The 27,812-nt window shown below is 32.6% G+C and overlaps 1 protein-coding gene across 1 annotated transcript; it reads left to right on the plus strand.

Moving 5' to 3' along the window:
• Positions 1-4,897: 4,897 nt before the first annotated feature.
• LOC132726981 (uncharacterized) lies at positions 4,898-25,911 on the plus strand. The gene is made up of 8 exons (XM_060712394.1): positions 4,898-5,051; positions 5,658-6,261; positions 6,899-7,118; positions 11,529-11,665; positions 13,979-21,258; positions 22,110-22,292; positions 23,037-23,259; positions 24,882-25,911. The coding sequence occupies exons 2-8, from the start codon at positions 5,668-5,670 to the stop codon at positions 25,080-25,082; spliced, it is 8,838 nt and encodes a 2,945-aa protein (XP_060568377.1). The 5' UTR covers positions 4,898-5,051; positions 5,658-5,667; the 3' UTR covers positions 25,083-25,911.
• The last annotated feature ends 1,901 nt before the right edge of the window (positions 25,912-27,812 follow it).

Raw genomic sequence — 27,812 nt, forward strand, 5'->3', positions numbered from 1 at the left:
TTTAATTATGTATTTACTGGTTGACAGTATGTTAAACATGCTTCAATCATGAGTTCATGAGACACTTTTTTGGAAGAACTTTGCCTAATAGACTTGTTGTTCTTAGTATTTGGTTATATTTCTCATCATGTGTTAAAATATGGAATGGACTTTACTGTTGTTTTTAGTAAATCGATTAAAAAGAACCGACAATTACTTAATTTTTAGATTTTGATTCATGATCATGAATTATTTGCAGAAGACTTGAAATATATTTAAAGTATAGTACATCATGTATAGACATATAATTTTCATACTAAAATCGTGTATCAATTATGTTGCCATTTCCTATTACTAATACTATACGTGGTTCATATTTTAAAGTCATTCATATCATATTGAGCTATTTTATTGACTAACTTACTTAATATCAGACCCATTAAAGAACACCAGTCATTAGTTTTTTCATATTACATGTTTTAAAAGTTCATCATGTGAAATATGATGATATGTAAATATAGAGTTAAAACTTGCTTTTCACTGTTTCTTAAATATTTTTTGTGCTGATGAAACTTCCATTGTTATTGTATGTTGTTTATGAGAAGTTATTGTACAGTAAAAATAAAAAAAAAAGAATTTTACATAGTCTTGAAGTTAATTTCTTATTTCTTTATTTCTTCTTTATTTATGTTTATTTCTTATCAATTTTAACTTGAACTACCCCTCACACCCCACTTTGCACCCTGCTTCCCTCCTGTCAAATCAAATTCAGTCACCTTCTTTAAAGGGACTCCACTGAGGTTTAAAAGTCTAAAACATAACATTTAAATTTCTTGCAGAAATGAGCTGGGGCACTTTAAACAGAAGTATATGCAATAGATAGTTCAGAAATATACTTTGAAATAAATTGAAAATCGTATTTTTATGCTTTCCTTAGCCCGATTTGAGTGAAAGGCGTTTAAACGCTTTTCATTTTGGGTCATTTTTTTACAATTTGAATAATTATTCTGGAAAAACGAAGTGCGCGAATGATCTGAAATTTTGCACAAAGATTAGTGGTCTAAACCTTCATCAAATGGTACATTTATCTTGAAAAAATATTTTCAGTCCCATCTTGTCAAAAAACCTCAGTGGAGTCCCTTTAAGAATTGTCAAAATGTTTGTGTTAATCACATTTTGGCCAAGTATAAGCAGAACCATGTTTGATTGAAAGTATTAACTTCTGACGATTTATTGTACATAAAAATTAAAAAAAAAAAACCCGATGAATTACACAAATTCTTGAACTTATTCATTGTTTATTTCTTATCATTTTTTTATGCCCCCGCCATATAATTAGTAACGATTGCACACATTCAACTCAAATTTGACATATGGATATGTCATGAAAAAATACAGGTTAAGTTCGAATTGGTCATGGTTCGATGATTTTTGGCAGAGTTATGCCTCTTTTACTTTGAAAATAATATGAAATTTTCAGTTTCCGTTCATTATCTCCCCAACGGTATTAAACATTCAACTTAAACTTGACATATAGATACATCAAAGGAATGCGCAAGTCAAGTTTGAATTTGGTCATGGTTCAATGATTTTTGGCAGAGTTATGCCCCTTTCACTTTGAAAATTATATGAAATTTTCAGTTTCCGTTCATTAAATCTACAAAACACTCAGGACCAACAGTGTTACACATTCAACTCAAATTTGACATATGGATAAGTCAAAGGAATGCGCAGGCCAAGTTCTAATTTGGTTATGGTTCGATGATTTTTGGCAGAGTTATGTCCTTTTCACTTTGAAAATAATTTTAAATTTTCAGTTATTGTTCATTATCTCCCCGACAGTGTTACACATTCAATTCAAATTTGACATATGGATATGTCAAAGGAACGCGCAGGTCAAGTTCGAATTTTGTCATGGTTCGATGATTTTTGGCAACTTTGAAAAAAAAAAGTTTTCTGTTCCCATTCATTATCTCCCTAACAGTTGTACATATTCAACTCAAATTAAACATAAGAATGCATTGGTCAATTTCGAATTTGGTCATTGTTTGATGATAGCTGACAGAGTTATCCCTCTTAAACTTTGAAAAAAAAATCGGAAATTTTAAGTTTCCGTTCATTATCTCCCCAATGGTTGTACATATAGATACATCTTAGGAATAAGCAGATCAAGATTGAATTTGGTCGTAGTTCAATGATTTTGGACAAAATTATCTTTCTTGAATGTTGGAAAAATTTTAAATTTTCAGTTTTAGCACTCATACTTCTGTTGAAATGTATGTAACCATTATTTTGGCTACAAATATGCAATATGCAATTTACAAAAGGTTAACACTGAATAGTTTCAGTGCCTTGAACGTTGTATAAAAATGGTTTGTGTTAATATTGAATAGTTTTAAGGGCTTTGAACTTAGAATGAAAAAAAATTGTGCATACAAATTTGGAACTAAATATTATAACATCTGAAATTTTGGCTGCATGCGGGGCATCCGTGGCGTGACGACACATTTCTAGTCTTGAACTACCCCCTCCCCCTCCACATTGCATCCCGCTTCCATCGTGCCAAATTTAACCATTCAGTCACCTCAACACTTGATTCTTTCTTTAAGAATTGTCAAAATGTTTGTGTTAATCGCATTTTGGTCAAGTATGAGCACAGGCCATTTTGGATGAAAAATATTAACTTATGTCGGATCAAATGAAAACCTAGTGACTGATTTCAAGGTCAGGTCATATGGGACTTAAGTCTTATAGAAAATTTGTCAGACAGTACATGTATATTGTACTAAAGTGACTCCTCTTCCACCTGTCGAAGTCTGCTTTTATCAAGAACATTCATGATTGGTTGCATGATCGCACTCGACGATAGTTACAGTTATATCTGTATTTGAATATTTATTGTCAAGGATAAAAAGCAACTCTTTGAAAACAATAACGGACACAAAGTACAGTGACATCATTAAAAGTAACAGATCGTGTTACATTGACATATATATTCTTTGAGGCCGTACTGAGATGTATGCGCCGCAATTTGCGGCCTTGTTCCCCTACTTGAACAACCACACGGAATTTTCATAACGTTTATGCCATGTTATGTCTTAGAAACATCTTTAGAAAGAGCAAACATTGTCAACTGAAGAAGGTAGCGTTTGTATACAGTCATATAACCTGTCAGGAAAATTATAACGGATTTAGAATACCGCGAGCTTCCTCTTTTTCTTTTCTTTTTTTTTTGAGAAAAAAAGTGAGATTTTTTAGAAAATTGACAGCAACTTTATAATACTGCACGTTTGTATGATCATTGGATTATCGCGACGTTTATATAGTTTTATGTGCACGGCTGCTTTCAATTTGTGCATATATCTTTTTTCTGTAAGAAAGAAAGTGTGCTGTTTTATAAATTTGTTATAGATATTACTGAAAGGTTATATGGCCGTAAATAAACGGTTATTTTGCAATATAACCCTCGCCTAGCGGCTCGGGTTGCATCTGCAAACATCTGTTTATATAGGACCATATAACCTGATGAATAACAAAAAAAATCGTGAGTTGGTGACGCAGTTCTACCGATTCCTATTTAGTAACAATTTACATTGAGCCATATTCATATTGTTGAAATTATTCATAGAATATGTTACGTACGGCGAATTACTTTAACATAAAAGAAGACGGTCACGATGCCCCTGAATCAATCAACTGGGATACTTCGCTAGAAAAGGTCACAATTTTTTAAACGACATCACAATGTGTTTGTCATTTCTACCAAAGCATCGTTATTTTTAAGGAAGTGGCTAGCCGTACGGGCCCGTACGGCTAGCCAAAAGTTCTAGCCGTACGTGAGTCACGTACGACTAGCCTAGACACACAGTATTGGCTAGCCGTACGGCACTTTTCAAAATTATATGAAAGTCGAAAATGCATTTGTTATTTTGTGTCTTTAAACAACGATTTTAATCAAATCTCCGCATTTGTCCACTTTAATAAAGATGCTCCGCAATTTTGCAAAAAAAAAATGAATACGAGTTTACAAGCGTTGTATACAGTAATCTATCTTAATAAAATTGAAGTTGCATGTTATAACGTCCTTAATTTTCATGCTTATGTTAATTAAGCACATGGATCGAATAAATAATGATCGGAGGGGAGTAAATAAATAAATAAAAAGAATATTAAAAAAAAAACGGTGAAAAGGAAAAATAATTTAATAATAAAAACTTTTCTTAATGATGGACGATGGACAAACTTCTATACCGTCGGTAATTGACGCAATTATCAGAGCCCAACAGCAATTATTTTCGGTGTGGTTTTTTTTTCAGTTTAAAACAAAAAAGGATTATTATCAAATTTTGTAAACTATTTCAATTGATGTTATTTAATTGCAACCAAACGCTATTTTTTCTCGACGTCTTGAGATGACAAAGTAAATTCTTTACTGTAGCCAACACGTCGATTAATCTCTAAAAAGTAAACATTCTTGACTAAAACCCTCGCTTAAAGTCATAATTAACATATGCACTTTCGCCTTCCATATATTTTTGAAAAGTGCCGTACGGCTAGCCAATACAGTGTGTCCTGGCTAGTCGTACGTGACTCACGTACGGCTAGAACTTTTGGCTAGCCGTACGGGCCCGTACGGCTAGCCACTTCCTATATTTTTAAAATATTTGTTACAAATGTATATGGTACTAAATGTTGCAATATAGCTCTAAGTTCTCGGCATTACAATTTCACTCGAGAAATTGATCGGGAGTAACATGTTAATTTGATACGAAACGTGAATTATTCTTTTCCCCAGCATTCTTATACGATATAGTTAAAGAAAAAAAAATATATTCAAAGTGGCTTGATAGTCAGGGGCATGCTATACCGGCTATACGAGTTGGTAATGGAATTAGTCAAGATCACCTAACCAATCAAAAACGACTTTAAAAGTTTTGCTCGCGCGAGAATTCTTCAATGATTGAAAAATTGTAAACAAACCGAAAATGGAACATAATAATACTAAATTTCCTGTTTTAGGAACAGCAGCACAAGCTTTCAGTCATGACAAATGGAAGATAACTTCGATTTCGGTAAAGTGATTGAGATAAAAAATTATAAAGTATGTAATGAGTTGCACATATTATCTTTATAGAGTTTTTCTTTTGGAATGCGTTTTCGCGACACATTTGCATGATTTGTTCTTTCTCCATAATACACTAAAAAGTATCCTGTTGGTACTATCTACCGAGATTGTAAGCCTTTTGGTATATCACAAAAAATAGGGAATAAATCATGGGTGAAATAATAATTTGTTGAAGAATCTATCATTATTTGATAAAAATAATCATTATTTGAATATTTCAAACACAGTTGAACAAAACATTAACAAAAATATTTATGAAAAGAACCTCCTATGAGTGGCAACTAAGGTACTTTGTACCAGGAATTAATTTTTAATAAAAAATGAAGAGTAAAAAACATAGGTAAATGGTCAATTACTTCAAATAAATGGTCGATTATGACAATTTTTGTACCATAAGATTCATAAATTTGTTGTTTTCTTTCTGGTTTCAAAGCATTAAGTATCCTGAACTAAGAGGAGCACAGTATATTCAATCTTTATATAAGTTAATACTTAGTAAAATAGTAGAAAGTTTAATATATGTTGGATGACATTGTTTCATATCTATTTAAAGATATTATAACATGAAGATGGAGAACAATAAACAGAAGACTACGATTGATGTTGCCATGTTAAGACTGGATCATATACCATTTGTTGTTAGCAACAATAAAAGGATGGCAGTTTGGACGGATGTGAAGGAAATATTATTGTGGTGCCCCAGTCCACATTGCTGTGTAGTTCTGGACAACTTAAAATTGCTTCTGGGATATCCTACAAATGAAACAAATATGCATCCTTGCTCCCAGCTAGAACAGCTTATGTTCCTTAAACATTTTATGTTTGTGACACATGGAACACTTCTAGTTGATATAGACAGTCTTAAAGATGTCGCCAAATTATATTTACTATTTCAGTTGGTGAAAGAAAAACATACTAAACCGTGCAACAATACTGTACTAAACTGTACAAAAATGTTGAAAGGTTTTACAGAGAAGTATGCTAACACTAGTTTTAAGATCCCCCTTACTTTTGCATCTACTAAATTGTTATTGCCAGCTGTTCGACGGATACAGAATATTGTTTTACATGAAGAGAGCAACACTATTGAGAGAGAACATTTGCAGTCAAATGATTCGTGTGGAACAACTTGTAGTAACATGCTTGAAGCTACTGAGGTATATAATTAGTAGTATACTTGTCAGGGATTTTGTTTGACTTTGATTTTATAGCTGATTTTGGTCATATTCCCAATTGAAAATAGTTTATTATTTTCCTGATCCACAGGTAAAAATTCTCAATTGAAAGTTACAAAATAAAAAAAAATAATAATAAAAAAACTCTACAGATAAGGGCTTCTTCACTGTTATCATTTCAGTGCTTAATTTAAATGCCTTGAAGATGTCATTCTAGACAGTGATTGTTTTCATTCACTTTAATCACTGCAAATTTTCAGTCATGCTTTTTCCCCAATTTTTAACAAAACTGAAAACATGGCTGAAATTCCGAATTCCATGTGTAAGGGTCATGTTCCCAAAATCCTAGGAAAAACCCTGCATGTAGATCTATATTCTCAGGTTTTTTTCTTTCTTAATTCACCATGTATATCCAGTATTAAACACAGGAATGTGCAAGGAATTGTCTGCAAATTTTGTGTCCGATACGTCAGCACTGCGGAAAGTTAATAAACCAATATTTTTTATTGCACATTAAATTGAAAGAAATGAATAAGTGCATATTGTTGCTGAGACATGATATTTAAAATCTAATCAAAACATTTCCATATCATATTTGAATAATTTTGCATGATTGTAGCCAAATGGACAAACAGAGTTAGCTGGCAAGATTTCTACAATGCTGGTTCCCTTGTCACTCTTGCACAAACTGTATCCCGGCTGTGAGATGTTCTTGAATGATGTTGTGCGACTGTATGTACTTGGAAAGTGTGGTCAGGAAAACTTACAGAGTGTGTGTCAATGTACAGTAGAGGAGGGAATTCAGCTTACACGGTTCCTGGCCTCACAGAATGGATATAGTAAGCATTAAATTATACTATTTTTACATGCTTTTCAGTGGACAGTGAAATTATGTTTTAAAACATAATTTTCACAGTAGCTGGACTATATATGAATGTGGATTAAAATAATAATTAACTTAAACAGAATTGACTGGTTATATCATCAGAAATACACTCTGTCAAGAGTAAACTGAGCCATGTCACGACAAAACCAACATAATGCGTTTGCGACCAGCATGGATTTAGACCAGCCTGCGCATCCGCGCAGTCTGATCAGGATCCATGCTGTTCCCTTACCAACTCTTATAACAAGTAGAGTGGATCCTGATCAGACAGCACGGATGCGCAGGCTGGTCTGGATCCATGCTGGTCGCAAACGCATTACGCATTGGTTTTGTCATGACGCGGCTCAAATGTGCTTAATTTAATATGGGAAGCACATGTATATCTTGACCTATCATTTTAAAAATGTAAAAGTTTACAGAATTCGTTTTTATAAAGGACAATGTGACGTCATGATTTGATGAAGTCATTAATGAAAGTGCATGTCGCTGCACGCCAAATATCAGTAAAAGATCAATGAAAAGTGAGTGTTCTAACAAGTTTTTTTTTATCACATAGCCATGCCACTTTAGCAACTCCGTAAAAATGGTTTGCACAGCCCTGCATGTTTTTTAGTGTGACGTCATGAGTTGAAAAGTACAATAAGAAGTATATGAATCCAATAAATTTGGTTTATTATATGATTATAAATGAAATAATATTATATTGAAAAATATTGATGAAATAAAATGCGTATTTTTATTTTCTGTATTTTTCACAGCAGTGAAACTTATTTTCCGTATTTTCACTGGTGTCTTACTGGACTACTTTCTTTTAAATTCTGCCAGTGCACAAAATTAAGGGAAAGTCTTTCCAATTGTTAAATGTCAAAAAAGAGTAAAATGTCTATTATAAATAAACAGAAAATTCAGTTTTTTCTGTAATTAAATACATGATTAATTTTCATCTTGTGGCATGAAAATTATCATATTTCGCTAGTGGCTACCGCCAGTCATGAAGTATTTATTTTCATACCACTCTATGAAAATATATCATATATTTATAGAAAAAAACTTGAATATTCTCAATCTATTTATTCTATATTCATAATGATAGGTGAACCCATCAAAAAAAATGTTGGCAAATATATGCTACCATATACCTGTCTATACTCATCTAAATTGCAATCAGTGAATAGGTTTGGAAATTGGTGTTTTAAAAGCACATCTTGTTTAATGAGATATTTATAAGATATTTCATTCAAGCTTTAACTCATGTTTCAGTTGCAAAGAAATATAAGAAATGCAAGGATGTAGCTGTTGCATCCAATACTGTGACAATTGCATACAATACTGTGGCAGTTGAATACAATACTGTGACAGTTGTATACAATACTGTTACAGTTGCATACAATACTTTGATAGTTGCATACAATCCTTTGATAGTTGCATATAATACTGTGACACTTGCATACAATACTTTGAAGTTGCATACAATACTGTGACAGTTGCATACAATACTTTGACAGTTGCAATTAATACTGTGACAGTTGCATACAATACTGTGACAGTTGCATACACAACTTTGATAGTTGAATATAATACTGTGACACTTGCATACAATACTGTGACAGTTGCATACAGTACTTTGATAGTTGCATACAATACTTTGATAGTTGCATACAATACTGTGACAGTTGCATACAATACTTTGACAGTGCATACAAAACTTTGACAGTTGCATATAATACTGTGACAGTTGCAAACAATAATTTGATAGTTGCATACAATACTGTGGCAGTTGCATACAATACCTTGACAGTGCATACAAAACTTTGACAGTTGCATATAATACTGTGACAGTTGCATACAATAATTTGATAGTTGCATACAATACTGTGACACTTGCATATAATACTGTGACAGTTGAATACAATAATTTGATAGTAATGCATATAATACTTTGATAGTTGCTTATAATACTGTGACAGTTGCATACAATTCTTTGATAGTTGCATACAATACTGTGACAGTTGCATACAATACTTTGATAGTTGCATACAATACTGTGACAGTTGCATACAATACTTTGATAGTTGCTTATAATACTGCGACAGTTGCATACAATTCTTTGATAGTTGCATACAATACTGTGACAGTTGCATACAATACTTTGATAGTTGCATACCATACTTTGATAGTTGCATACAATACTTTGACAGTTGGATATAATACTGTGACAGTTGCATACAATAATGTGACAGTTGCATAAATAATATACCCTACCGCAGTGACCCACATATTTGAACACTTGTTTGACCATTTTCTTTTTACTTATTAGTGAGTCTTACTCAAAATATCCCTAAAATTAATACCAAAATTAGGGTCTTTTTTATAGTTTTCCTAAATTTTCTCAAAAGCATATTTGTTGATCTTGTTGAATATTAAATATTGTTTGTGCATTTATTCAGCTTAGCCCAAAAAAGTATAAAATAGCCTAGAGTAATGATTTTTTTCAGAAATGTTGGTCAGCATGTGTAGTTGGAATTTGGGAATTTGCTTGTGTATTTTTTAAGTACTTGCAGAGTTATTGCCCTTGACTTAGTAAAAACCCTTCCAAAATGTTGTCACATGCACCTCTATAAGCACTTGAGCTAGTTAACAAACAGGAATGTAGATAAGCATGTAAATTTGTGCACCTGGGGTTTTACATGTGGATTAATTCAATTTTGTTAGAGTTATTGCCTTTGACTTAGTAAAGATTTGAATTTTTATATGCCCGAAATTCTATTATGTTATACCCCCTGGCGTCTGTCCATCCGTCCTTCCGCACTCACAGGGCTAGAGGGACAATAGGTAACTGTTCTTTCTCTTTGATGTCATTCATTCAATAATGCTTTTATGTGGCTATTTTCTTTTGTGTGGCTAAAAAGAACAATAGAGAGAACAATAGAGTAGCCACATAATTACTGTCCTGTGAGAACGTCCGTCCGTTAGCAATTTGGTTTCCGGAGCATAACTTAAGTTCCATTTGGCCCACAGTCTTCAAACTTCATAGGATGATTGCCCATATTGGGTAGAAGACCCCTATTGATTTTGAGGTCACAAGGTCAAAGGTCAAGGTCACTATTACCTTAAAACTGAAAATGGTTTCCGGAGCATAACTTACATGTAAGTTCCATTTGGCCCACAATATTCAAACTTCATAGGATGATTGCCCATATTGGGTAGAAGACCCCTATTGATTTTGGGGTCACAAGGTCAAAGGTCAAGGTCACTATTACCTTAAAACTGAAAATGGTTTCCGGAGCATAACTTAAGTTCCATTTGACCCACAGTCTTCAAACTTCATAGGATGATTGTCCATATTGGGTAAAAGACCCCTATTGATTTTGGGGTCACACAGTCAAAGGTCAATGTCACTTTTACCTTAAAACTGAAAATGGTTTCTGGAGCATAACTTAAGTTCCATTTGGCCCACAGTATTCAAACTTCATATGATGATTGTCAATGTTGGGTAGAAGACCCCTTTTGATTTTGGGGTCACAAGGTCAATGGTCAAGGTCACTATTACCTTAAAACTGAAAACAGTTTCCGCTCAATAACTTAAGTATTAATCAACTTACAGCTGTAAAATTTTACAGGATGAACAGCCATGTCCAATAGATGACCCCTATTGATTTTAGGGTCATAAGGTCAAAGGTCAGGGTCACAATGATCTTAACACTGAAAGTTGTGGTTTCGGTAGCATAACTACAACTTGATGCTGATGCTTTGAAAACAGCAACTGTATATATATGAAGGTTCTTCAGCTATAAAGGAGGATTGCTTTTCGAAGGAGGTAATACTGTATTAAATTCCCATGTCTTACAAATGTTTCATCCTTACTAGCAAAAAAAAACAAACTTTCGGGCATATTATGCTCCGCCTAGCGGTGCTCTTGTTTTACTTGTGTCGTGCGTAACTCAAAAAGTATTTGACCTCAAGTTATGAAACTTTACAGGACTGTTGGTCAGCATGTGTAGTTATGCACCTGGATGTTTGCTTGGGGATTTTTATAAATATGTATTTGTAGAGTTATTGCCCTTGACTAAGTAAAAAATTTGCATTTTTCAACTTGTGTCTTGCGAAACTAAAAAAATATTTGACTTAGAGTCATGAAACTGTACAGGAATGTTGGTCACCATGTGTAGCTGTGCATCTGTGGTTTTGCTTGTTTTTTTCTGTTAGGCATGCTTTAGGAAATAAAATTGAGGTAACGCATGGAGGTGGGGGGGGGTTTAAACTGTTATACCTTAAAGGACCCCCACACAAGGAGCCTTTGATCTTCTAAATTGTATGTGCTTTTAATGTATTGTTGCAACAAAATTACTTTTTATTTTGTCAGATAGTTCCTGGTGGTGCCTGTCAACATGCAGTTTATTGATATCGTGGTCTGATTTTTGGCTGGGTGTAGAGAGAGTTTATGGAGGAAGACTTGAACCTTTTTCTAAAGATGTCTGTGTGGTCACTATTAACTGTCAGGTAAATGCATGGACACTAAATTATCTTTACAGTTGGAATTATCATATTAGTGGATTACATTAAGAATTTCACCACAAAATTTATCTTAACAGAAGAACACATGTTAATATTTGTGGTCAGAGCAGGGATATATTAATGAAACAATTCTTAAGCTTTAGACTAAATAATATTTTCTTAATTTGCCTCAAATGTAATAATGTACATAAAGGAACATCAATGATTTGCACTTTGCAGGAACATACTATATAATAAGGAGATGTACATATCATTTGCTTTGACCCTCTTGGGCCACTCAAGAGTTATGACCCCAGGTTAGTTATGCAGTATGTACACAGTATCATTTATTTCCACGCTATTTCACTGCAACTGCTTATGAGCTAGATGTAAACAAATTCTAAATGAACCATCACTATGGAAATGTTCCTCACATGTCCTGTCACATAGTTATTGTCCCTGATTAATTTCATATGAAAGTATGTTTACAGAATATTTCATCCGTTTCTATGCTAATATTTGCAACTGATTACTTAAGATTCCATCGAAATTTTATTGGAACCATTAGAGCTATAAGATGATAAACATATCATTGGCATGTTTAACACAGAGTTTAAGGCCTCTGAATGGTCAAATTATTGTATTTTGCTATAAATAGTGGAATTTTGTTATGGAAAATTACTATTTTGGGTCAAATTTTACATCTGACCTAGCATGAATACATGTATTTAATAGAAAGGAAATGTTTCCAATTAGAAAACTACTGAAGTCTAATTGTGAATTTTTATTTATGGCCCTTTGGAAATTTGAAATAGGCATTTTCTTAATCAGTATAAATTTGTTTCCTTCTATAATGTACCTCAGACTTCTTGAGAACACTTCAGTTAATTAAAAATGATTTGTATCTTATGGTGGACGATATCAATTCAACTAATTTGTTTGTTCTTCCGGCCTCTTGTATCAATATTTATTAACCCCTTTCACATCTGAGTAATGTGTCAATAGTTTTCAAAATCCTGCAGATCTTTAGAAAAAATTGACATTATTAAAATATCATATTTTGGTGAAAGTAATTATCATTTGACACTAATGAGATTTTGGGAACAACATTTTATACTAAAATAAGGAAATGAAAGATGAGGCCTCTGCAAATAAATTAGGCTCATTTTTATAGATCCTGTATGTTTTGTGATTGATAATGTTACTGTGTGTATACCACACTTGCAAAAGATTATATATGTATATAATTATGCAAATAAAACAATTTTCAAACATCGAAGAATATGTATAATATGTACTGCAAATATTTGAGCACATTTTATTTAATCAATAAATTACATACATTCATTTCTTACTGGAAAATTTGACTCAGAATTTATAGAAAATGAATACCAAATAACCTCCCTTTATTTACATGAAATGTTAAATTGGGTAATATCTTTATAAAAAGTGCTTATTGGAACTTACAATATTGACAAATCTTAATTTGAGCATCATATTTATGAAACAAAACCATGAAAAAATTGTGTTACAGGATCAGTGAGTTGAATTGACTATATATTTAAAAAGATTGACTATGATAATGGTCATTGACCAATAAATGATAATAAAAAAGTTTAGGATAAAATATAAGAACTGTCTAAAATATAAAATAGACTGCCCCACTGAGACTTTTTATCAGTTGAACATTTACATACCTTCTGAAGGATATTTATAGAATTTGCTCTGTTTCACGTTGGTTCTTGACACGAACTAGACTATAAAATTGAAAGCAATTATGACAAAGTCTAAAGTTATTATGACTGACCTGTACACCAACCATTTACTTTCCCGAGATAGCCATAATGCCACTTGAAAGAATTCAAAATTATTAGACTTTCTTTAATAATTATCTTGTTTGAATAATTGTATTATGATTGAAGTTGTGATATTTTAAAGATCCTTATAAAAATAAGAAATATGTGGATTACAGCTCTTTTCATTGTTGAATATTATATTTAATGATATGGTTGAATTTTGCGATGTTTTACAGAAATAACTAACATGAAGATTACCTCTTTTGAAATGTGGGTCATACATCGTATAATTTTTTCTGAAATCTTCAATTGACAGTCAAATAAGTTCGCTAGCTCTAACTGACTGTGTACTTGGTAAACTCTTCTCTGATATAAATGTGAAGGGGTCTTTAATACTCAAATTGTCATTGAAAATTTCATTAATTTTAGGAAAAATGTTCTTTTTTTTTTAAAAGATTTTCACCTAAAACTCCCAATTCCATTCTCTTGATACGTTAAGATATATTGTTTTATGATTTTGTAGGAATATGGAGAACCGCAAGATAAAATGTTATTAGCTTATAAAAAGACAAAAAAGACTGCAGTGAAACAAAATTTGACAACTTCTCCCTCACCTACATTGTCTACAGTTACGGACATCACAAAGAATATTCGAAGCCAAAACGTTAAGCGTTCTCTATCAATATTGTCAGCAGAGTCTCATAATACCTGGAAAGATTCTGCAAATGTCTGCAAATGCAGTGAGAGTTGTAATTCAGATATAAATACAAAGTTAGATTTTGACTACCCTCATACTGATAATATTGAAAATACATTAGACAAAGTAGAAATTAAACAAAACCAAGACAATATCAAGATGAAGCATGTAAATGAAACTTTTAAAGAAGATAGTTTGGCTGATGGAGAGAAGAATGAAAGTGAAATACAAGAAAACAGGAAAAAGAAAGGTAAAGTTAAAACTAGAAAGACTGACGATGACAGGAAAAGATACAGTCCAGAATGTATATCGAGAAAGTTAGAAAATGGAAAATTTGAGAATATTGATGGTGATTTGAAAACTTTAAACGTGAGTATAAGTAAGAAAACAAAGAAGTACAAAGCAAAACGAAAAAAGAAAAATGTTAAAGGACAGCTAGGTCCAAATGTTTCTGAAGGAGCAGATGCCTCCAATGGCATAAAATCAAGGCTTAGAAATAGAACTCGAGATAAAAAGATGACATGTAAAGAAGTATTAACTGTCAATATCAATAACTCTGCTTCTGGAAAAGCAAAGTCAGAGAAACAATCTATTTCTGGTAAATCGCATACCTCTGAGACAAAATCTAATGAAAAAGATAGCTCTATTTGTTCTGATGTTGACACAAGGGAAAAAGTAAAAAGTCAAGGTGCACAATACATTAAATTGAAAGTAGAACTGCCAATGTCAGAAGTGTCTCCTTATGATTTAGCAAGCATGGAATATCCTGATGCAGATGGTATCCAAGTCACACCAAAAAGTACTGATTTGTACAGTGAAAATATTCCTGGAGAAATTCATCCAGAAATACCACTTGTGTCAAAGAGAAATACAGCTGCCAAGCAAAATGTTGACACCTTGCAATCCATAAAAGATAGAAGAGAATTATTAAAAATCCATTCTCCCCAGTTTCAAGACCAATTTCCAAAAGGTTTGAAGTATTTTCCTAAAAAGTTTGATGCGGGACAGTGCCATGAATCTCTTGTTCTAGCAGGCAAACAGAAAAATTGGATAGGTTCATTTAAACGTGGAATGCATGGAACACAAGATCAACAAGGCAAGTTTGATGATAAAACAGTTGAGCCTATGGTTAACTCAGTTACCCCAAATAAAAATGGAATACTTCAACAGGAAATAGCAAATGGTATTTATAAGCAGGCAAGTTATGCATTTTTGTCAGCTCCTGGAAATCTGACAGAAAACAAACCACTAACTGCTGAAGGAAAAGCGATGAAGAAACATGTCAGAGTAAATGACTTGAACACATCAGAATTCATGACAGAACGGATAACTATGTGGAAAGATGAATTAGATCAAAGCAGGAATATATCTCCTTCAGGTAGGCTGATAAAATCAGCTGATTTTGCGAGGAGAAAGACAATGTGTACATATCGACCAATGTCAAGCATTTATAGTTCACCAGTCAATCAATCAGGCCCATCAATTAAAACTGCATTGTGTGCATTATATTCAAGAGATCGTGCAACACCAGAAATGTGTGATAAACAAATTCAGGCTGAAACCCTTTATAACGAGAATGCAGGAGGAATCAAAGATATTTGCAGAACCCAAAATTCAGCAAATCCAAGTTCTTTGTGGATGTCAAAGACGGGTACAAATAAAAGCAGGACAGGATCAGGCACAGATCGTTTAAGACAAGAGCATCAGTACGACGTCCAACATTTTGGATCTTCCTCATCTTTGACGCCGGATATATATGATGAATTTGCCAGAACGAGAAAACCAAAGTCTGTTAAACTTGAATGTGAAAAAATTAAACAAAAGCAAGTGACAAAACCTATTCCGACAACCCTTAGCCAGTCAGTAACAAGAATAATAGCCCAGCCAAATTCAACAACTTGCAAGAAACCAAATAACCATACTGTTGGCTATATATCTGGTGTTGAATCAACACAAATACAAAACATTGGTTTAATTGATACTTGGCATAATGGTCGACAAACATACAGATACACTAATGTGTCACCTACAAAGAATGTAACACTTTCAGTCCAGACTGAAGAATCTGTCATAGTGAAACAATCAGATCATGTTGAAATGAATTCAAGACCTGTGTGCGTTTGTGATTATAAGGAATCTGTGTCTGATGAAAACCGAAAATATGTTAGAAATGACGAGGCATGCGACAATGCTTATGAAGTTCTTGATGATGTTAAAAAGACTGTTGAATCAAAACAAATACAAAACGATGGTTTTATTGATACTGGGCATAATGATCGACAAACATTCAGATACACTAATGCGTCACCTACAAAGAATATAACACTTCCAGTTCAGACTGAAGAATCTGTCATAGTGAAGCAATCAGACCATGTTGAAATGAATTCAAGACCTGTATGCGTTCATGATTGTAAGGAATCTGTGTCTGATGAAAACCGAAAATATGTAAGAAATGTCAAGGCCTGCGACAATGCTAGTGCAGTTCTTGATGATAATAAAAAGACTTCTCCACATAAGATTATATCGAGTTCTTCACCAGAGTCTGATCAAACCGGCATTTCAAAATGTTCTGACGAAGAACAATTTACAGCCAAATATACTTTAAGCTTCACAACAATGGAGAAAACATGTACCGATGTTTTGAAATGTCATACAGATCTGAACACTGACAATACCGCATTCAACCAGCCCTTCTATCCTAAAGATAAAAAGAACAATAATTCTTCAGCTTTAAATCAGCTTTCTTCATATCAAGACTTTGTTGTTACAACAGGCAGAGTTGAGTCAAAAGATGTTGTGAATAACATTCAAGCCTTAACGAAAACTATTTCTAAAAACACTAAACTACAAAAGGTTTCCGGCAATGCTTCATCTTCTGCAGCAATTGAGAATGAAGATGATAGAATAGAACCATATCACCAGGCATTTCTAAATTGTCAACGATTAAAACAACAGGGATTGGCAAATGATAAAAGCAAATATATTGAAGCCAATAATCAACAGGAGAAAACAATGGGACAGGACTTTGCCAAATTAGAAGCACAATTATACTATAAGATTCCAAGTGATGCTAAATATTACCCTGTGTCTGGAAATATGTTGATTCCAAAAGATGCTCAGTTTTTCCTGCCATCAGCATTATGTGAAAATGACAAATGTATAGATAGCGAACACTGCTCTTTAGATACATATGATAATTCACAGCACTTGTTATGTGAAAGAAATTGTACAGATACTGATAACATGCATAAAGTTAAAGAAATATCGGATGAAAAAGATAAAACACAAGGTATGTCAAGTTTAGAAGAAGATAAATTGTCAGGTACAACCTTTGAAAATATTCTAAAGGCATCAGAAGACTTAATAGATAAAACTAGGATGTCTAAACATATAAAGAGTAAAACAAAGCAGAAAATTAAAAGGACAGAATTGAAAGATAAAATGGACAAAGGGGTGTTGGAAGAAGAAAACTTTGTTGATGATAGTAGGAATGAAAATCTTGGAAAAGAAAAAGAAAGATATCAAAAAATTATTAAGTCTTTTCTTCAGTCTGCTGTAGACAACCGGAAAACAAGTTCAAAGAAAAGTTTTCAAGAAATAATAGAAGAAAGAAGAGAAGAAAAAAGAAGGATACAAGAACAACTCTCTAAAAAGAAATATTGGAACTCTGCACAATCTGTCAAAGGTACAGAGAACACTCAGTTCCTCAGATACATGTTTGACAATACAGACATTAAAGGTCAGCCAGATAAAGATAAATTAACATGCCAATACAAATATTCTATGCCAAAAGTATATGGTAAAAATAAACGTTACCTACGTTCCAATGGGCGTATTGATTCCAAACTTACAACAACTTCTAAACGTAGACTCAAAAGCTGTAATGGTTTAAGTAAAGGTAAAGTGGTAAAACATAGAGAAATAACAAGTAGAGGACCTCTTAATACAAAGTCATATACAGATGTTGCAACAAAGAAAAGTCTTGCTAGTCATGTAAATTTTGAGAGATCACCATATTTTCAAAATACTAAACCAACTATATTTCCAAGAGCAAAAAATAAAGCTCAAAAGGAAAAAGATGATTGCACCAATACAATTCTTACAGCGTTAAGAAGATTGTCTATAGAAAAATCTCCAAAGGCTGTTGAATCGAAAAGATCCCCTAAACGTAATGTACAAACAAGTATGCTAAGATCATGTGTATCAAAACAAGCATCATCATTAAAGCTTGTAACTTTATCCAAAGCAGCCAATTCAAATGACCAAAAGAATTATGGTTCAAGATTAGTTGATGATCAAAAAAATTCAAACACAGTTTCTTCTGTTTACAACATGGAAGAGCCCAAGCTTGACATTGCGAATGTTTCAAAAATACCAGTTGTAATAAGCAAAAGGGATGAAAGTGGCCATTATGGAAAAGCTTCGGAGGTTTCTGAAGATTTTGAAGATGGTAACAAGGATAATGGATATTGTTTAAATGATAATTATGAAATATCTAATCAAAGAAAGCGCATCGATCTGATGAAAGAACATCATAAGGGTATGGGCAAGGAATTAGAGAAACAGAGTGATGATAGTGATTCTGTGACTGTTGATAGTACAGTACATAGGGAAGAAGTTTTTATAACGTTGTATGATACACACGAATTAGGTTTATATACTTTAGATTCTTCATTTTTAAAAAGTCCATCAAGCCTCAGTGTAGATGTTTGTCAAGGTTCAGAAGAAAAATATCTTGGTAAACCATATCTCCAATTTTCAAATGCTGACATAAATGGTATAGAATGCAAAGTATCAAATGAAAATATGACTTTAAAAAAAGATATAGAGGAAAATTTTTATTCATCTGAAGAAAATGATCAGTTGAAATTTGAACATTTCGCTCCTGATGATACGTTTTCACAAATTGAGATTCCTAATGTTTCAACAGTATATGTGCAAAGCCAAAATCTTGACCAAGATGAATGTAACAACATTGATACAGATTCAGCTCTTATCAAGAATAAACGTTTAAACTGCACTTTTGAAAGGGATGATGAAAGTGTTAACAGACAAATTCCTGACTATGATATACTGAATACTACTAATTCTAACGCTACACAAAGAGATGTAAATGATAATAGTGAAATTGATATAGCTGGAAGTAGAGGAAACTGTGTTGATTTTAAAAAATTTACTATTGCTGCGTATGATTTGCCAGCTGCTACAAACGCCAGCTTTGATGGTGGTATTTTTGACAAAATAATGGTTGACTCATTTTATGATGAGGGTAAATTTAATGTTAAGACAGAAGAGAAAATGAGATATGAGATTGATTCGAGTGCTTGTGAAACTGAATCATATCTATCTGATAAGCTGCCGTACACATTGGAAAACTTCAATGAGGTGTATTTTTGTCAGCCTGTCATGTTTGAACCCATAATGCATCAACCAATTACGCAAACTATTTCCGAAAGCTGCATTTGTCTAGAGACAGAAGCGGAGGGTACAGATATGCATAAAAAAGATGAAGACTTATTGGCTGCAGATGTTGATTGTCTCGTATATAATGAGAACAAAGGAACAAATGACTTTATAATTGAAGCTGAGCTAGGGCAATTATCGAATGATGTCACGACAAATGACAATAGCGATAGTGATATCTTCCTTGATGAGACAGATTGTGGACAAGAAGTATATGTCGGGAACAGAAATGACTTGGATCAGCAAGACCTCGAAAATGGACTTGAAATGTTTCCAGAATGTGAAATATTTATAAATTCGAATCAAGAAATACATGATGCAAAAGGAGGGGATAATGTGGACGTCATTTTTGAAGAAAAGAGCGGTGAATTGCAACATAATCTACAACATGAAATATATTCTGGAAAATATACCAAAGACAAAAGACCCAAGAGAAAATGCAGGAAGAAAACAAAAGCAAAGAAGACAAAGAAACTTATTAGAAGTGAACCTGCCTATTCCAAACAAGTAACATCTGAGTATTCTCCATCTCGAAGTGAAATAGATGCTTACTTTCAGGAAGTTACAAAACGAACTACGCTATCAGGTAAATCGAAAAACAATGACTCAGATATAAATTCAAAATCTGATGACAGTTTGCCTGAATTTACTCAAGACTTAAATATAAAGACTAAAGAAGTTAACAATACAAAGCCGTTGAAAATTTTATCAACAGACAACAAATGTACTGTTAATCTAAAATTGAAAGATGACACCGAAAATGATGGTGATATTGATGATACTGATGAAGAGGATGGTGATTATGATGATGACGATGTTGATTATGAGCCTGATATGGATGAATTTCATGCGCTTACTGACCATAGTGGCAGTAATAGTGATACTTCAATACAAAAAGCATGTAGTGAAACAAATATTCCTAACTGTAAGTTTAAACATGGAAAATACATAAATCAGGTTTTCAATAAAATGTCTTCAGGAAAGAAAAGTAAAGTGTCATTAAAAAACGTTAGAAAAAAAATTCAAAGAAAGTATAATATTAAAAACAGCTCAGCAATTCATGAGTGGAAAAAGAAGCTGCATAAGAAAAAGGAAAGAAAAGACCAATTGCTGAATATCAAACCTTCAAATTGCAAACAATCAGAAGAACAAGTAAAAAGTATTGTGAGAGAGTTCTGTTCAAAACATTCACAAGATGATAATGAAATTGAAAACAAAATAAAAAGTAATATGGTTGAAAATGAAGAAAAACAACTGGAATCTGAAACTATAAAAAACATAAAAAATGTAACTGGCAGTGAAAAATCACAGATATCGAGTAGTTCTTATTCTGACATTAGCTGCACACAATCGGAAGAAAATATCAGAAGAAAAACATGTAAAAAAGCTGGAATGAAGCAAGAAAAAGTCAAATACTGTGATGATGCTCAAGGTAAAAGAACTAGAAAGGCGAAAAGAAAGAAGAAGAGAGTTGTGAAAGATGTAACTTTAGATGAAAATTCTGAAGAGGAGCAGATGACAAAGAAAGAGGAAGCAATGGCAGCAGAAGGTTTCATAAAAACACAGAAACGGTATTATGAAATTCTACGTCATTCAAATATAAACTCGTTGAAGACAGAAAAAGAAATATCAACAGAACAAAGGTTTGGATGTGTTTCAGTTCATACCTTTACTAATTTGCAGTTTTCTAAATATTGTACGTTTTGTTCATTGTTATATGTTGTTCATTTTAGTTTCGTTCAATTAACATTAGTTTTAAATATTCACCAACTTTGATAAAAATTTTAATGAATCTTTAATTTATTGCTACAATTTTATATAACATCCTTTATAGATCTCTAGGCTAGCGCCACATGCCAAATGTATCGCATTTTGACTATTGTATCATATATCCACCTGCAATTTGTATAACCAATTGTATAAATACAATCTGTATATATAAGTGTTATTATTTAATTTGTCTTGAACAAATAATAATAATAATCGTTTTTGAGGGTTTCTTAGAGTTGGAGAATAATTTAAATACTTAAGTACAATTTATCCTGTCTTTGAGGAAACATAATACATTTTACGCTTTTAAAGTTATTTATTTATTCGACGGCATCCGCATGTATTATCACATTTTCCCACATTTAGAAACAGCATACATGTAACATTGAACTAAGTTAATTTAAACTAGTAATATATGCCAACTGATTAATAATTTACCTTTTCAATAGCGTTTTTACTTATCTAGCTTATGCAAGTGAGTGAGCGTTAAATGACCACTTTTAAGACCAAGTAACTTACAAAGTTAATGCTGAGCCTGTTTTTTAATATTTTCAGACAAAATGAGACATCTGTTCCAACAACTGAAACCGATGTTACTGTGTAGGGCATCTATCTTTCAAAACAGCTCAAAAGTTATAAGGAAAAAGTCGGAAACACACCAAATTATGTTTTATTGAGAATTTTAAGGAGGGTTTGTTTATTTCTTGTTCTATTTGTTTTACAGTGTAGATGCATCTACAGTAGGGGATTTGTCGGATGTGATTGAGGCCGTACCTGTGCACGGAGAAAGAGTTATCACCAAAGCATTGAGTGACGCAGAGAAAGCGTTAGAAGGTACAGGTTCTCTTGATGATATTCACAAGGAAGATGAAGGAGTGGTTATTGAAGATCTACTCAATAAATGCAGGTAAACATATTAAGTCTATAGGCACGTTAACATAATTCTTTATTTCGTTCTTCTTATGAATATACATGTCAGTGTTAAATTATATACCCTATGAAAAGTGAGATATAACTCTAATTATGATATACCTTTTAAAACTGCTAACATTAGCGTGGACACTGTTTGACATAAATCAAGGTAGATTTTGACTTTTCAAAGGTTTTGAATGATAACAATTTACATTCATTCATTACATTCATTTAGATTTGTTGAATGAATTGTATTCCGTATATGCTGAGGTTGGGTTGAATGAGTAGGTAGTGTTTCATGATATATATATATATTTTTTAATAAAAAGACTGCATCCCATCCGGATAGCTCAATAGGTATAGCGTTTGGGTCGATTCCCGGGCGTTGCAAGTCACTTTTGTTGTATTTTATCAAGAAATCCTTTCTACGGTCATTCGAATTGGACCACTTCTCTAGCATGTACAGGAGCCATCAGTTCCTCATTGAAGTGACGGCAACAAGTATTGGTAAACTGCTTGAAAGCCTGTCCAGGAACAATGCGGTGGCGGAACTGTGCTCTCATGAATTTAATGTGGCTTACTGCCGTTATCCGGAGGTTAAACTGCCAACACCAAAACCACCATTTACATTTAATGATATTATGAAGATTTGACTGAGAGCGTGTTGATATTTTCACCCAGTCATGCATGATTTTAAAAATTGATATAGGAAACATAATTTGTACTTACAATTTGACAGGTATCAGATGATAGAAGATGAGGATCATGTTCAGCTTGGGGGAATGGCACATTTTCAAGACTTTGTTCTACCATTTGTGTACATCAACGGGTATAAATACACACCACTGAAGGATGCATTGACCATTTTCACTCAAGACTGTTGTGTCTCGGCATGCACGATTCCAAGGAGCGTCTTACAGAAACATAAAACACTTGTCAAGTCTTTCAGCACATGGGAACAGGTTACTTATATTATTTTCTTTATTTTATGTTAATTTTTGAAGTACAAACTTTTTCATAATGTTACTGACTGGTTTTTATTTATAGTTGTAAGTAATAACGAAATAAATTATTAGATGTTACATGGATTTTTTTACTATACTGGTTTGGGAGATAAACTCGGCCGAAAATCAGTGTTTTGGGGGCATATTTCATTTATTTGTTTACGTATTTTGATGAATATTGCACCATAATAAACTTCAGCTCTTCGATTTTCCGGTATCACCATAAAAGTTATATTTAGAAACATAACGGGTAATTTTGAGAGGCCCTGGAAGAGGTACGTAAAAAGGATGTTTTTAACGCGCGCGAGTAGATAATTCCGGCTTTTTTGTTTTTCTTCTTAAATGAGTAAGTTAAAACGTAAAATAACATTTTAGACATATTATTATTTCTTTGCTGTTCATTTATGTCAAATAAAAAATATTTGTTAAAAAAATTGTTGAGTATTACATTAGTATAAATTAATGAATATCTATGATAACACGATATTTATATGCAACGTACTATGTAACATATAAATCATTTTTACGTAAAAACACTTGCATTATCATTTAATAACGTATAACGAAATATGTAGTTAAAGAATTATTGATTCAAATTTATATTTGCTTAGCTTAACGGAGTGCAGAAGAAATTAATTTAGTGGTATTCAACCTACACAATAACATATAAAATGATCATTTAACATCAGTCTTTCAATCCATTCCACTTAAAGATTACAATTGTGTAATCAGCCTTTTATCTGAGTTAGCAAGAAAAAAGTGAGTCTGAATTTCATTTACAAAATGTATACGTAAACCTCGTCTGCATTACTGGTAGTCGGTCAATATATAAAAGTACCCCTGTGCTGGCCTCAAAATGAGCATCTGCTGCACATGCGCACAACAATGGGATTCCCGTACTTATAATGGCATGTTTTGTAAACAAACAGGTAAAAGTCTGTGTTATTTTTTAAATATCTTACCAAACTTGACAAAATTTCCAGATATTGTCGAGTTCCAGCGATAGTATGAGATGGTGAGCTTGATTAGATTAAAAATTCCGATAACTCGATTTAATTGTAAAAAGCCGAGTTTATCAACCAGCCGAAGTTATCTCCCCAACCAGTATATATATATAAAATGAAGAAATGTATCTTTTCCCATCACAGTAACTATACGTCACAGTAACTATGCGTAGGTCATCCCAAACAAACACGCACATTGTTAGTCTGCACATTGTTATTCTAAAATTATATACGTATTTTAATTGCCAAAATTCAAGCAGATATCTTTGAATGTTTAATAAAACAGATTACTATGAATGTACTGGGTATTTGTTAACAAAGATGACATCATTTAGTCATACATATTCTTCTTTTGCATTGCCAATGTATCGTACATTTGCCTCTTAAATTAAATTGCAATATGTCTGAAATTGCTAAATCATGCACTTTTGCACCAATTGATTAAAGTTTGGTTATGACGTTATTTTCAGAAAATGTCCCCATATTGCTTTGGTTGTCTAAAATGCACGAGTAACAGTGAGATCAGGTGAAATGTAAGCCGCATGAGGAATTAATTTTTTTCTTGTTAACTTGCAGGTGTACAAGCTAGAGTTGATCAAGATGAAGAAAGGCCCGGGTATAAAGACAGGGGATATGCTGGTAAAACTGAACACTTTACTTGCATTGTTACCCGAGCTTACCCAACAAATAGTAAACCTTCACAGAGGAACTAAATTGAAAAGGAGCCAGAATTGTGATATCAGGGCTTATGAAACATTGAGATCAAAGTTGAAATGAAAGTTCAATGATTATCTATTATAAATATGTTTCATTGAAACATAAGTTTTTAGAAACATGCAATTATATTTTATTACTGCTGAAATAGTGCATACACATAAACATCAGTTTAGGACAAGCTTCGGTTCAAAAACTAAACATTTCATCAATGGAACATGATATTTATAGCATGTGTATTCATTTTAATAGGAAAATTAATTGTGTTCTGTGTTGATCCACAGTCTGTGAGGGTGTTTTAAACATAACAAAGAGTTAATTTTGCAGTTCAGTGTGTGACTACCATTCGTATTTATTTACTGAAATTATATTCACCTTTGTTATGACATTCAGCAACTTTAATATTTGTTCTGGTCGTTATGCACCAGTCATTTTACACACAACGCAATATACCAAAATGGTATGTTCATGCACCACTAACTGATCGGGCGGCATCAGTAATAATCTTATCGTAGTCCTCCGCCAGATCCTTCAGCAGTGATTTCTGTTTAATGAAAGTGCCATGTCAATACGCTTTCAAAGTTGTTGACATTTTTCATTTTTCATTGTATATGTTTTATTTATATACATGTTTTATAAACATGAAGATTTTTTAAAAACTATTTTAATATTTTGCATAGTATTACATACTGTAGATTCTCCTAAAAAATGTTTACTTATACTAAAGTATATGAATTGTCATTTAAAAGTCATTTTTAAATGAGTTTGGTTAAATGACAGGAGTATGTATTGCTTTTGTAAATGTTAAAATTAATTAAAACTGTGATAATAAAATATATATTATGTATACAACAGTTGAAATAAACGTTAATAAAATGTTAAATTATGTGTTTGACATTTTAGTCATTGGAAGGCCGTGACTAAAAATTTAGAGCATAATGTGATGGGATCGGTCATGATTAATATGTATATCTACCCATATTTTGTCTTGTTTGAAAGTGTTTGTTTTAGAGTTAAAATAACTTGAAACAAAAGATGTAAAACTTGTTTACCAGATTAATAACCCTCTAACATTGTAACCTTAATTATTATACTTCTACCAAAAATTGATTTGGTGAGGCTATATAAGAGTCACAAACTTGTTTTTCCGTCCCGTCGTAATTGTTTTTGTTCAGTATCTTTGAAATCAATACATATATAAATTTGAAAATATATTCCAGAAGACACGTGTATGTCCAGGAACGCTGAAATGTGCAAAATTAACACAGGGATTGTGCAATTATATAAGCGTATTGGATGGGACTTTTGTGATTCGTTGATATCATTAAATGCAATAACGTATATTACATTATGTTTTTTTTTTTGGTGTTTCTGAGGCATTTGTCAAACAAGTCGGCTCATATTATACACTTAAATTAGCAAATTTATTACGAGGTAACACAGAATTTGTGAATGATGCGTAGAATCATAGTTACTAATAGTTTGGCAAATGTCTAAGGTATGCCTAAAAAGAAGAAAATATAGTTTTATATGCGTTAATGCTTAGACACAATAGTCGCCTTCAATGCAGTCACCAGGTCGTCATTTTCACGAATGATCTTAAAGCTGCACGTCTACATATGAGCCAAAATATTTCAAGAAATCATTGAGAAAAATGCACTAAACTTTTATGAAAGGTAAAATTATTCAAGATCCAAGTTATAGTTTACATGCTATGTGGGGTTAACACTGATTTTGCAGTTTTTCATCACCATATTTCTACTGCGTTACTAACGCAGTAACGACTGCTTTTGCATATGTTGACCAATTTTTGGTAATGTTCGTGGATTTTAAGTGCCGATTGTAAAATGTAAATCACTTTATTTGTTCACCTCACAATATTTTACTTTTAAATACATTTCTAAAACTTTTATGAAAATTAACATGAATCTGGAGGTTTGCTGCATTAAAAAGTTAACATATTCTTGGAAAAAAATTGTAACGCTGATTAAAGTATGTTATACCAGCCGTAGGCGCTTATTCATTTCTTTTAATCTGGTTTACACCGTTTACTTACAGTGTTACTTATTTTAGCCATAGCATTGCACAGATATGGCGTTACTTTTGCGTTATTTGCATATATTCCTGCGTTACTGGACAAACGTGCTCATTATAAAATTCTGAAAAAGGGGTGATCTCTCCAAAGCATTAATTACAACAAAATAACATGAAAATTGCCAAGTCGGTTTGACCGAGTCTGTAAGTGATGGATAATGATAAAATGCAATATTCCTCACGCCCCGTAGCACCGGCTTAATCGGTACTCAATTCCCAACACCTAAAGTGCCTGAATCAATGATCCCGACGGGCCAAAAATATTACAACACTAAATAATGTCATATTTAATAAATCATATTTGTATTGAGTTGTGGCTCCCTTTTACTAAATGATACTCTGAAACGTACATTTTCTAGAATATTTCTGAAATCAAAACATATATCCATGAAACTGGAAATAATATTAAACTAAAAACTTCAACTGTATATGTAAGGGTAAAAAGTGAACTCGGAAGGCCAAGTTTCACAACTTATGATGTATAGTTATGCCATTGACACAGAAAATGTCTTGAAAATCACATTTCTTGAATATTGCTGCAATCTGTAAAGGCATTCACATTTGATTTTAGATTTATATGACAGATTACAGCCAACATACCTAGGCTATATTTCAAAGCTTATTACATCCCCTTTTATTTCAAAGCAGTAAAGTGCAGCATATCATGGCACATATCTACATGTAAAAACTGAGGAGATA

Source organism: Ruditapes philippinarum, unplaced genomic scaffold (genome assembly GCF_026571515.1).
Source record: "Ruditapes philippinarum isolate M1 unplaced genomic scaffold, ASM2657151v2 ctg4917_1_1_1_1, whole genome shotgun sequence".
NCBI lineage: Eukaryota > Metazoa > Mollusca > Bivalvia > Venerida > Veneridae > Ruditapes > Ruditapes philippinarum.

Excerpts from the sequence above, each read along its gene's own strand:
- LOC132726981 (XM_060712394.1), top strand. The coding sequence starts at position 5,668 with ATGAAGATGGAGAACAATAAACAGAAGACTACGATTGATGTTGCCATG. Across the intron at positions 11,666-13,978 it reads TGGTCACTATTAACTGTCAG|GAATATGGAGAACCGCAAGA; the intron begins GTAAATGCATGG and ends ATGATTTTGTAG. Across the intron at positions 23,260-24,881 it reads CTTTCAGCACATGGGAACAG|GTGTACAAGCTAGAGTTGAT; the intron begins GTTACTTATATT and ends GTTAACTTGCAG.